This window comes from Sus scrofa, chromosome 8 (genome assembly GCF_054392235.1).
Source record: "Sus scrofa isolate SSC_HxYL_T2T_F1_AM1 chromosome 8, Sscrofa_HxYL_maternal_Yorkshire_Landrace_v2.0, whole genome shotgun sequence".
Classification (NCBI taxonomy): domain Eukaryota; kingdom Metazoa; phylum Chordata; class Mammalia; order Artiodactyla; family Suidae; genus Sus; species Sus scrofa.
The window spans coordinates 122,030,944-122,043,479 of NC_139390.1; the positions used below are offsets into that span (position 1 = coordinate 122,030,944).

The 12,536-nt window shown below is 32.7% G+C and overlaps 1 protein-coding gene across 6 annotated transcripts in view; it reads left to right on the top strand.

The window, feature by feature from the left end:
- Positions 1-12,536, top strand: part of TBCK (TBC1 domain containing kinase) — a 223,947-nt gene that overhangs the window by 70,725 nt on the left and 140,686 nt on the right. For all 6 annotated transcript variants that reach the window (XR_014813250.1, XM_021101698.2, XM_084973265.1 and 3 more), the window contains 6 exons: positions 2,717-2,777; positions 3,879-3,940; positions 4,128-4,189; positions 5,127-5,275; positions 9,095-9,233; positions 10,727-10,826. Coding sequence is in view for 5 of the 6 variants with exons in the window: in XM_021101698.2 (XP_020957357.1) it covers positions 2,717-2,777; positions 3,879-3,940; positions 4,128-4,189; positions 5,127-5,275; positions 9,095-9,233; positions 10,727-10,826 (573 nt within the window). In the remaining variant the exon portion in view is untranslated. The remainder of the gene's footprint in view (positions 1-2,716; positions 2,778-3,878; positions 3,941-4,127; positions 4,190-5,126; positions 5,276-9,094; positions 9,234-10,726; positions 10,827-12,536) is intronic.

The following is a 12,536-nucleotide window of genomic DNA, read 5'->3' on the forward strand; positions in this document are numbered from 1 at the left end:
TCTTTATCAGTGTTAATGACAAAATCTTAACATGTGGTATATAGAAAAGTCACATTACCTACAGAGCATAACAGTTAGATTGGCATTAAACTTCTTAGCTGTATGAATTCAAGAAAATCATGGGACAGTACCATCAAAGTGCTGGAAGGAATTTTGAATTTTGAATTCTTTAACTCACTAAATTAACACTCAGGTGTGAAAGTGAAATAAAGAATAGAATTGGCCCTCTGTATCTGTGAATTCTGCATATGTGGAGTTCAACCAACTGTGAATTTAAAATATTTGAAAAAAAAAAAATTCCAGAAAGTTCCTAAAAGCAAAACTTGAATTTGCCATGTGATAACAATTTGAAATGTCATGTACCTAACATTTACCTTGTATTTACAACTATTTACATAGCATTTGCATTGTATTAGGTATTATAAGTAATCTAGAGATAATTTAAAATATAAGAGAGGATGTGTGTAGGTTATAGGCAAATACTATATGCTATTTTCTGTAATGGACTAGAGTATCAGTGGATTTTGGTTTCTGAGTGGGTCCTGGAGCCAATCCCCCTTGGGTAGTAAGGGATGACTGTGTTGAATTTTGATGGACACAAAGAAAAAATTACTAGTGGGGAAATAATACAATTCAGTCTGTAGGCCTGAATAGGCAGAGTGTATTCACAGTATTGCAGCTAATCAAATTTAACTGCTTCTTTGTGTGTGTGTGTGTGTGTTTGTGTTTTCATCAGAGGGTAGATAAGTAGTAAGCATTTAGGCTGAAAAATTATATCGGAGCCATATCCTAGGGAACTTGGAATGATGTATTGAGAGGTTTATATTTAGTTATTATATAAAGTATGGGGGACCATTTAAAGTTTTTAACAAGATGTTGGTGAAATCAAAGATGCACTTTAGAAGATTAATATTGATAATAACTTAAGAAATTGAGAAGAGAGAGGAATGGCAACTTTTTTTCAGTGATGTCTCTACTTTTAGTTCTAATTTCATAGGTCTTTAGACAAATTTTTCCTCTCAATTAAAAAAAATAAAAATCAGGGTTTCTTTCTTTATATAACGACTAAGCTATCTCCTTAAGCCTTCTTCTAAGTCTTTTTAATGACCATATAATTTTAGTTTGTTTATAGTAAGAGAAATATAATGCTAAGCATTTTTATACATTATATAACCCTCGTTGCAACCTCTGTGGCATGTATAGTTATTACTCCAGTTTATAAATGGGAAAAGGGAGGCTTAAGGTAGTTAGGTAATTTGCCAGGTGTTTTACACACACACACACACACACACACACACACACACACAACTGGGAGTTTGGGGTTAGTAGATGCAAACTATTACATTTAGAATGGATATACAACAAAGCCCTACTGTATAGCCCAGGGAACTATATCCAATCTCCTGGGATAGACCGTGATGGAAAATAATATTTAAAAAAGAATGCGTATATTGCGTGTGACTGAGACACTCTGCTATACAGCAGAAATTAGTACAGTATTATAAATCAATTTTAGTATAAACAAACAAACACACGGTAGAAAATTCAACTTGGCACACAGTAGTTGCTCAACATAAATCACTGAAGTTTTAAGTATTTGAGTCCAGATTCCATTCCAAGGAGCCCCCTGAAACCGACTAATAAGGAAACAACTAAATGAATTTTTTTTTTCAGGTCTTTTTAATTTTTTTTTTTTTTAGGGCCTCACCTGTGGCATATGGAAGTTCCCTGGCTAGGGGTCAAAATGGAGCTGCAGCTGCCTGCCTACGCCACAGCCACAGCAGCATAGGATCCAAGGCACATCTGTGACCCACACCACAGCTCACGGCAATGCCAGATCCTTAACCCACTGAGCAGGGACAGGGATCAAACCCACACCCTCATGGATACTAGCTTGGGTTTGTTACTGCTGAGCCACAATGGGAACTCCATAAATGTATGAATTTTAAAATAAAGAAATATACCAGGTGTTACAGAAACACAATGATGGTGGTCTAAGTCACTGTGGGAAGAGGAAGAGGTGAGATGGAATGCTTCTTAATGGAAGCAGCAGACTATTTGGGCCATAATATATAAGTAGGAATTAGGTAAATGAAAGGGTAATATGAATCTTTCCAAGGAGGCCTCTTGGTCCCTTAATCAATTAAGACTCTTGTCAACTTGACTCTAAACAACCAGGATCTCAAAAATGAAAAAGGCTTGGAGTTCCCATTGTGGCGCAGTGGAAACGAATCCAGCTAGTAGCCATGGGGATGTGGGTTTTTTTTTTTTTGATCCCTGGCCTTGTTCAGTGGGTTAGGGATCTGGTGTCACTGTGAGCTGTGGTATAGGTCACAGACACTGCTCGGATCCCTTGTGGCTGTGGCTGTGGCTGTGGAGTAGGCCTGCAGCTGTAGCTCTGATTCGATCTAATAGCCTGGGAATATCCATATACCACAGATGCGGCCCTAAAAAGAAAATGAAGAATGCTTGAGATCAAACTAAAATGTAATGGTCCTTAAATATATGAAATGTTTAAATGTGAAATATTTTGCAACATTTTAAATGTTAGGTCATCAGTGATTTTTCTTCAGTGGAGCCAACTAAAATATCTAATAAAAACTCTGAAGGGAAATAGAGGTACCTGGTAAAATCATTCTCAGCTCTGAAAAAAAAGGGCCTCCTTGGGAAAAATGATGTCATTGTTAATGAGAATTTCTTTTCCCATTTTATTTAGGGAAGAAAATTATTTCAGAGTTTGGATATTTCTGAAAGACTAAAATTTTTGCTTACATTGGGTAAGTATCTCATAGTTGATTATCTTTCAACTATAAACATAATCTTTAGTGACAATAATCATGCACCTTGAAAATGTGTTCTTTAAAAGAATGAATATACTGAAATATCCTCGCTTTTCAATTTTCTAATGATCATGGTAAGAATTAACAGAGCATAAGGATTGCCTCTGATATAGTAGAGCTTTCATTATTCACTAAGGAATTATGGCGTACATGGATATAACCTTAGCTTTATTATCTAACCAAGTAAACTAATTTGTTAAATCACAATACAAGATTACAAAATTTTACTTCTCTGTAGCAGTTACCTGTAGACAATGTAGTGTATTTAACTTTTGAGCTTTCTATTTGATGAATCATTTGTAAACAATGACTGAGGAAGGATATTTGTTTTTACTTGTAACAACCTCATGTATTTTACTTATGAATTAGATCCATATATTTGTAATTCACAGTTTTAAAAATTTGTGTAGTCTACTTTAGAGTGGAATAAATTAAACGTGTGGTAAGAAAGAGAAAATCACTGATAGCTCACTTTGCATAAAAGAGTAACAGATTTGTGTGCAGGTTAATAGAGTTTACAAATAAGAATATATACAGAATAATATTAATAAATATTAAATAATAATTAATTGTAAATAAAATTGCATAAAATTTACCACTTTAATTGCAAGGATTGACAGTATAGCTATTAAGGGGTCTTGGAGGTCTATAAATATTATCTGCAGACTAAAACTTATACTTTAAATTCCAGAGAAATATGTATATATTCTCTAAATTATATTTAATAAAAATAAATTAATCTTATAAAATATAATGCCTTTTCAAAGAGTAATATGTGTGTGTGTATTTATAGAAAGAGAATTTTTACCTTCTTGAATCACTGCTTTATTTCACTATGCTGTCTTTCAGTGCCTATGATTCAGTTAATATCTGTTGTTTGAAGTCTTTATTTTTTATTAAAACGTATAGGGAAAATTGACAAGGACTTAAGCCTTTTAATAACTCTAGTTCCAAAGCTGCATTACCCAATTTCAGTTCCCAGTTAGACTGATAAATTAGAAAAGCAACATTAATTCATATAATTTTTCTATTTTATAGACTGTGTGGATGATACTATAATAGTTCTGGCTGAAGAGCATGGTTGTCTGGACATTATAAAGGTTTGTCATTAATCTGTTACTGAAAGTTCCCAATGGCAAACTGTTTTAAAACTATGTTTATTTCTATTTAGATAGTTGCTTTATCAGAGAGTGACAAATTAATATGAATTTGTGTAAAGTCCAAATAAAGAAATATAAATTTTTGATGGATCATTTAAAATAATTCTTTTCTCTCTTTATTTACCAGGAGCTTCCTGAAAATGTGACACATCTTTTGAAGAAGTGCCTCACCTTCCATCCTTCCAAGAGGTTGATATTAAGAGTTTGGTATTATTACTGAGATCTTAACATATAAGTAGTTAATTTTTTAATACTGATGGGTTAAATAAGAATATTAATATATACAGTAATATATAATTGATATCAATATCATAACTGCTGGTTATAGCTTTAATGTATGTTAATAAAAGAAGAAAAAAATTAAACCATGGTCAGAAAACTGCCATATACCAAAAGGAGTTACTAGTTCATTTCCAACCAGAAAATAGGCTAAATTGTAGAATGTAGATATGCCTTAATAAAATGATGTGAGAAAAATGAGATGAAAGTATTGCAAATATGTATTATAGAAAAACACTTAGATAAATGGTGAGGCAAGTTAAGAATTGTTGATTATATAAAAGGATTTCTTAGAAGTTCCATGACTTATTTTCATTAGATGAGGTCACTGTTAACCATACTGCTGTCCTTAAACTCAGTATATAAGATATGAAAACAATGTATTCTAATTTGCCTTTAGGAAAACATCTTCATCAAGGCATGTTAGGAAGAGAAGAATGATAGTAAAAGCATAGTTTTTGATAAATATATCGCATTAAACTAAGAGAGTAGGAAGTAAACCAAAAGGTATGTAAGTTTATAATTTTATTTTTTAATTAAGATATTCAGGAAAACAGGTACATTGTGGTCAAACTAAAAGTAAAAAATTGATATCTCATATGGAATAAGTTTTAGTAGATCATAAAGTACAAAGAGAATACAGGTAAAAAAAATTTCAGCATTTAATTACAATTGCTTATTTTTTTCTTTAAGATATACGTTTAGACTCTACTGAGGAGAGCTTCATTATTTTCTTTACTAATAAGGTGTTTATGACTTTTAACTATCCCCTCGAAGGTGTTCCATTATTCTAAGAAATTAATAATGACTTTCATTCATACTTCGTATTTTAAATGTGTTTCTTAAGGCCAACCCCAGACGAATTGATGCAGGACAAGGTGTTCAGTGAAGTGTCGCCCTTATATACTCCCTTTACGAAACCTGCCAGCCTGTTTTCATCTTCTCTGAGGTGTGCTGATTTAACTCTGCCTGAGGACATAAGTCAGTTGTGTAAAGGTAATGAAAAATAAGACAAAGAATATAAGCCTTGTTTTTAAAGGAAATACCCTTATCCTAGTTTCAGTTTTAAATTTAATAACTATAACTATATATATATATTTACATTAGTGAGACCTTATTGATACTTATCTGAGAATTAAATAATCCTGGAAATGATTAAAATACAACTAAGACATGACACCATAAAACTCCTAAAGAGAACATAGGCAAAGTACTCTCTGGCATAACTCGTAGCAATGCTTTCTTATGTCAGTCCCCCAAGGCAATAAAAATAAAAGCAAAAATAAACAAATGGGACCTAATCAAATCTACAAGCTTTTGCACAGCAAAGGAAACCATAAACAAAGTGAAAAGACAACCTCTGGACCGGGAGAAAGTATTTGAAAATGATGCTACTGACAAGGGCTTAATTTCCAAAATATGCAAACAACTCATACAACTCCATAACAAAAAAGCAAATGACCCAGTTAAAAAATGACTCCATACAGAACAATGGAACAGAATAGAGAACCCAGGAATAAATTTTTTCAGACATCCTATGTTCAATTAATCTTCAAAAAAAGAGGCAAGAATATAAAATGGGAAAAGTCTCTTCAGCACGTGGTGCTGGGAAGACAAGACATCCGCTTGTAAATCTATGAAACTAGAACACAGCCTCACACCATGCACAAGAATAAACTCAAAATGGCTTAAAGACTTAAACATAAGGCAAGATACTATAAAACTCCTAGAAGAGGACATAGGCAAAACGTTCTCTCACATCAACCATACACATGTTTTCTTAGGTAGGTCTCCCAAGGCAATAGAAATAAAAACAAAAATAAATTGGTGGGACCTAATCAAACTTACATGATTTTGCACGGCAAAGGGAACCATAAAAAAAAACCCCAAAAGGACAGCCTATTGAGTGGAGAAAATAGTTGCAAAAGATGCAACTGACAAGGGCTTAATCTCTAAAATAAATACAAACTACTCATACAACTCAACAGCAAAACAACAACAACAACAACAAAAAAACTAACAACCCAATTGAAAAATGGGCAGAAGACCTAAACAGACATTTCTCCGAAGAAGATATATGGATGGCCAACAGGCACATGAAAAAATGCTCAACATTGCTATTTATTAGAGAAATGAAAATCAAAACTACCGTGAGGTACCACCTCACACTGGTCAGAATGGCCATCATTAATAAGACCACAAATAACAAATGCCGGAGAGGGTATTGAAAACAGGGAACCATCTTACACTCTTGGTGGGAATGTAAATTGGTATAATCGCTATGGAAAACAGTATGGAGGTACCTCAGAAAACTAAATACAGAACTACCATATGATCCAGCAATCCCACTCATGGGCATATATCCATACAAAACTTTCATTGAAAAAGATGCATGCACCCCCATGTTCACTGAAGCACTGTTAACAACAGCCAAGACATGGAAACAACCTAAATGTCCATCAACAGGTGATTGGATTAAGAAGATGTGCTATATATACACAGTGGAATACTAATCAGCCATAAAAAAACCCCAAATAATGCCATTTGCAGGGAAAAAAAAAAAACAGATGGAAGTAGAGATTCTCATACTAAGTGAAATAAGTCAGAAAGAAAAAGACAAATACCATATGATATCACTTATATCTGGAATCTAATATATGGCACAAACGAACCTATCTACAAAAAATAAACAAACTCATGAAACTTGTGGTTGCCAAGGGGAGGGGGAGACAGAGGGATGGACTGGGAGTTTGGGATTAATAGATGCAAATTATTGCATTTGAAGTGGATAAGCAATGAGATCCTGCTGTGTAGCACAAGGAATTCTATCCAATAACTTATGATGGAGCATGGTGGAGGATAAAGTGAGGAAAAGAAGTGTGTGTGTGTGTGTGTGTATGTGTGTGTGTGTAAGTGGTTCACTTTGCTGTATAGCAGAAATTGACAGAACATTGTAATCAACTATAATAAGAAAATCCAAAAAAATAAGACCTAAATAGATACTTTTCTAAATAAGACATACAGATGGCCAATACGCAAAAGAAAAGATGCCCAATGTCAATGCTTATTAGATTAATGCAAATCAAAACTAAAATGAGGTATCACCTTACAATGGTCAGAGTGATCATATTAAAAAGTTTACAAGTAACAAGTGCTGGAAAGGATATGGAGAAAAGGGAAGCCTTCTACACTGTTGGTCAGAAGTTAAAGCCTTTGTGGAAAACAGTAGGGAGGTTCCTCAAAAAACTAAAAATAGAGTTGCCATATGATCTAGCAATCCCCTCTTGGGCATCTGTATGGAGAAAACTCTAATTTGTAAAGATACATGCCCCCCATTGTTCATGGCAGTGTTGTTTACAATAGCCAAAGCATGTAAGGAACATAAATGTCCATCAAAAGGTGAATGGATAAAGAAGATGTGGTGCATATATAATGGAATACTTCTCAGCCAGACAAAAGAATGAAATAATGCCTTTGCAGCAGCATGGTTGGACCTAGATATTATCATTCTGACATAAATCAGACAGAAAAAGACAAATATATGATAGCATTTAATATGTGGAATTTAAAATATGGTACAGATGAACTTACTTATAAAACTGAAACAGACTTACAGACATTGCAAGCAAATTTGTAGTTACCAAAGGAAAAAGAGATGAGGGTGGGATAAATTAGGAGTTTGGGATTAGCAGATAGAAAGTGTAATACAGATAGAAAGTGTAATATATGAAATAGGTAGTATAGATTAACAATAAAGTCCTATTATATAGCACAGGGAACTATATTTAATAGCCTATAATAAGCCATAATTGAAAAGAATTTTATAAAAACAAGAATTCTGGAAGTGATTAAAATGTAACTAACCTAACATTTTAATCCTTAAATGACTTCAATTCCTTTAATCCTTAAATGACTTCCTTCATCCTTTAATGACTTTGGAGCAAGAACTTTAAAGATCGAGTAAAGAAAGTAGCACCAAAAAAAGTTTTAAATTTTTTATTATGTAAACCAAAGTCCTGTTTTCATCTCAGATCTTAATGCTAAAATCAAATAATCTAATTTTCAATGAAATTTCTACTACATCAGTATTTATACATCATATCTCAAATAATTTATTATAAATGATCTCAAAAAGTATTATTATTGGTAGGAAATCCGTAGTATTATATTCCATGTTTGTACCAGAATATCACCTTTTCTCTTTTCGTTCCTCTGTGAAGACTACAGCTCTCAGGATGTGTATTTCTGACTCTAGCTAGTTACCTTTTTACTGAAAAGTTATCATGGCATAAGTGGGGGCAGGAAACATTTACTAAGCACTCAATTACTGTGTTTCATACATTGTATCTTCAAGTTTCATTCATGCCAGATGGGGAAGTAGGCAGACATTTAGTCACACAATTACTATTATAAATAAAGGTCGATATGAGCATAGTATAGTTTAAGCAAATCCTGCCTGAGACATCCACTAAGACCTCTCAGAAAAGGCAGCGATTGCCTCAAGACATGAAAGATGGGGCAGTTTGTGTTGGTTACCTGTCCAGGTGTTTTTTTCTGCCTTTCTTTCCCACATAGTTCAGCATATGTCTCTGACAGAGTGTAAAAATTATACTTTTCCACAAAGAAACAGTGTATAACCAATATGTGTATCTGTATTTCATCCTCTGTGCATTCTGTAGTATGAATATTCTAAAGGAAATTTTACTATGTTCTTCAGTTTTTACTTTTTTAGAATGTCAACTGTTATTGCCTGTTGCCTTTTAATGAAAACGGAAAGTGTGATAGCTATGATTCTTTTTAATTTGCCATTAATAGATATAAACAGTGATTACTTGGCAGAAAGATCTATTGAAGAAGTATATTACCTTTGGTGCTTAGCTGGAGGTGACTTGGAAAAAGAGCTTATGAACAAGGAAATCATTCGATCCAAACCACCTATTTGCACACTCCCCAAGTAAGAAAACTTCCCTTGGAAATGAGAAAACTCTAGTATAACATTTTGATATCATTTTCTTTTGATAGACATTTCAGAAAGTGATTATGAAAACAATTAGAAGTCCATACCTTGTTTTCTTGGCTGAAGTTTCTTTTGTTTATTTATTTACTGCCTTTTTAGGGCTACATCCATGGCATATGGAAGTTCCCAGGCTAGGGTTCGAATCAGATCTGCAGCTGCCAGCCTATACCACAGCCACAGCAATGCAGGACCTGAGCCTAGACTGTGACCTACACCACAGCTCATGGCAATGCTGGATCTAATCCACATCCTCATGGATACTAGTCGGGTTCGTTACCTCTGAGCCACAATGGGAACTCCTTGCCTGAAGTTTCTGATTGCAGTGTTATCATCAATTGTCTTTACAATTCTTAATAAATATTGTTTTTAAATACTTTGCTTTATGATCTATTTGAAGTAAAGTTGTTATGGAACATCTCACAATAGTTGACGATCAATAAATGAAAAATGTACAAATAGAATAGTAATATTTAAGTTAGTAAACTGGGCTAATGTGTCCATTATGAGGAGCTATTTTCTATCTCTAATAAAATCTTAAAATATGGTTGGTAGCCTCATTGCTTTCCCTGGAGATCATCACGGTGTTAATTCACTGTTGAGAAAATCTGCAGGATGCATAAAGTCTTGGCCACTCTCCTATAAACTACCTGGAAGTTAAGTAACAATATAACCCCAAGAGTCATATTTAGTCATAAAGATGAAAACCTGAATCTCTTGAGTTTCCACTGCTGCTATAGTTTTAGTTTTAGATTTTAGGACTAGATTTGATCCTTTGTAGGTAACTGGAAATTAATCTACTGAAATTTTTTTTTCATATGTTAAATTTTAGGTTAATTGTTTGAATATACCACTGGTTCTCTACTTTTTTCTCCTCTTAAACTGAATTCTAAATATTAAGTTCAGTTATACAGTTCACACAATTAAGTAGAAAATCAGGAATTAAGATGATGGAAATTCTAAGAATAAATCGTTTGAAGATTATAAAAAGTCTCAAAAGGAATTCTCTAAAATTCTAAACAAACTTCATGCATTTATTATTCAGCTTTCTTTCTTGGGAGAAGTTATCATCATTAGCATTTTTCTTTCTTCTTCTCTTTATCATTTTTTACTTATATGAACTTCCTCAGAAGCACATTTACCTATTGTCAATAGAGTAAATTTATTATTGTACCTGTGACGAACAAAGAGTATAAATCATACTCTTGCATTTCTAAAATGCTTTATATTTATACTATTTCAGCATATATTTAAAACTGAGAATTGTTGGAAGAAATTTCAACTGTTACATTTTTTATTAACCCATTTGGTCTGAAATTTTCTTGTTTTGTTAAAGAGATTGATGATTTAGAATAAATTTTATTTTCTAGAAGAAACAATCAATCGGATTTCTGTGCTCATTTAAATAATTATTATTTTTAATTTCCTTTCAGTTTTCTCTTTGAAGATGGGGAAAGCTTTGGACAAGGTCGAGATCGAAGTTCACTATTAGATGATACCACCGTGACGTTGTCATTATGCCAGCTAAGAAATGTAAGAATGGTATTTTGGCAAATTTGCTTCAGATCATTTTTTCTCTTTCTTTTCTTTAAATTTTTAAATAAAAACTTACAAATACATATGAAGTCTTAAATTCCTCCTGGATACTATAAAATATGTGAGGTTTTTTTTAAGGTGTGTTCCTAGGAGTGGCATTGTTGAAAAACAGGATCTGTACATCATCAGCTTAATATATATTGTCAGATTGTTCACAGAAGTGGTTTTAGCACTTTATCTTTTTACTCTCTTTGGATAATGTTCTCATTTCTCCACGTACATGGTAACACATGGTATCAAATTTTTAAAAATTACCGTTGTAGAAGGTATAGAATGGTATTTTCCTATAATACTAATTTTAATTCCCTGAAGATAGTGCAGTTATGAGTCTTCATATTTTTGGCCATTTACTTACCTCTTTGTACATTGCTAGTTTATATCTCTTGCCACTTTTTATTATGTGATTTCTTATTGATTTGAGAAGTTTAAAAATGTATTCAGGTATGAAATCTTTGTCGGCTGTACAGCCATACCTCAGTTATCTCACTTAGCAGTATTGCACTTCGTAGTGATTGCTTTTTGTACAAATTGTACTCTAAAACCCTACACCACAGTTGTCAGTGTACTTTAATACTAGCTTACCTCCTTTCTCTCTAAACTTTATGTCATATGTCATTGCATTTTCCTCCTGTTTTAGGCTTTACCTGTCATTTTAATATTATACATGTTATATAGTAGGAGGGTTTTAGAATCTCTCTTCTTCTATAATGCTAGGAATAGAAAATTAAAATATGTAATCATTACATTTGATACCCTAAATTTATCACCCCTTTGAAGAGAAAAAACATGTATAGTGGACAAAATAAGCAACAATACAAGACAGCAAATAATAAAGTACATCTAAAATATGTGGTTTCAACAGACTTTATTTTAATTTGTTCTTAAATTTAAATCTAATCCAAATTGTATGAATACAAGTTAAATGAATACAGGCTTCAATTTTATTTATTCCTCAGTTCCTTACATTTCCACTTTTGAAACTTAGATTACTTTTTTCTATAATTAAGAAAAAAATGTTAATATTGCTGATTTTTAAAATAATATAGGAACTAAATAATAATTTTTACCTTGTGCTTTTCTATATAAGTATTTTTGCCTTTTTTAGCCCTTAATACACCAAAATTTTAACTAGAAAAAAGCAAAAAAAGATATGAATACTATGTATGATCTTCAGGACAGTAAAACCTAAATTTTAAAAAAATGTGTACATTAATAATGCAGTAAAATTTGTGAAAAATCTTATTTTTCAACTTAGAATTTTAATGCATGAAAGAAATACATAAAAGTTTAAAGGCAAAATAGGATAAATGCATGGCATGTTAAATTTTAGAGAAAAGCTGGGCATGAATCCAATGTTTGCTAGATTCTCAGTGTTGGATTTTCTTTGGCTTTAATAAATTCCAGGAACAACTTACAGTGACTCTGATAATAAAAGGCTGGCTATGCACAGAGCCTGAAGTTCTATATCAGTCCCCAGAGGAACAGATACTCTGCCTTCCACCTGAAAGTTGAGCTAAGAAGCAAAGCAGCGGACAGGATGGCATTTATTTTAATCACCCTGCTTAGTTGTGTCTAAGTTTTACTTTACAATTACCTACCTTCTTACTTTTTTTTTTTTTTTTGCCTTTTAGGGTCACACCCACAGCA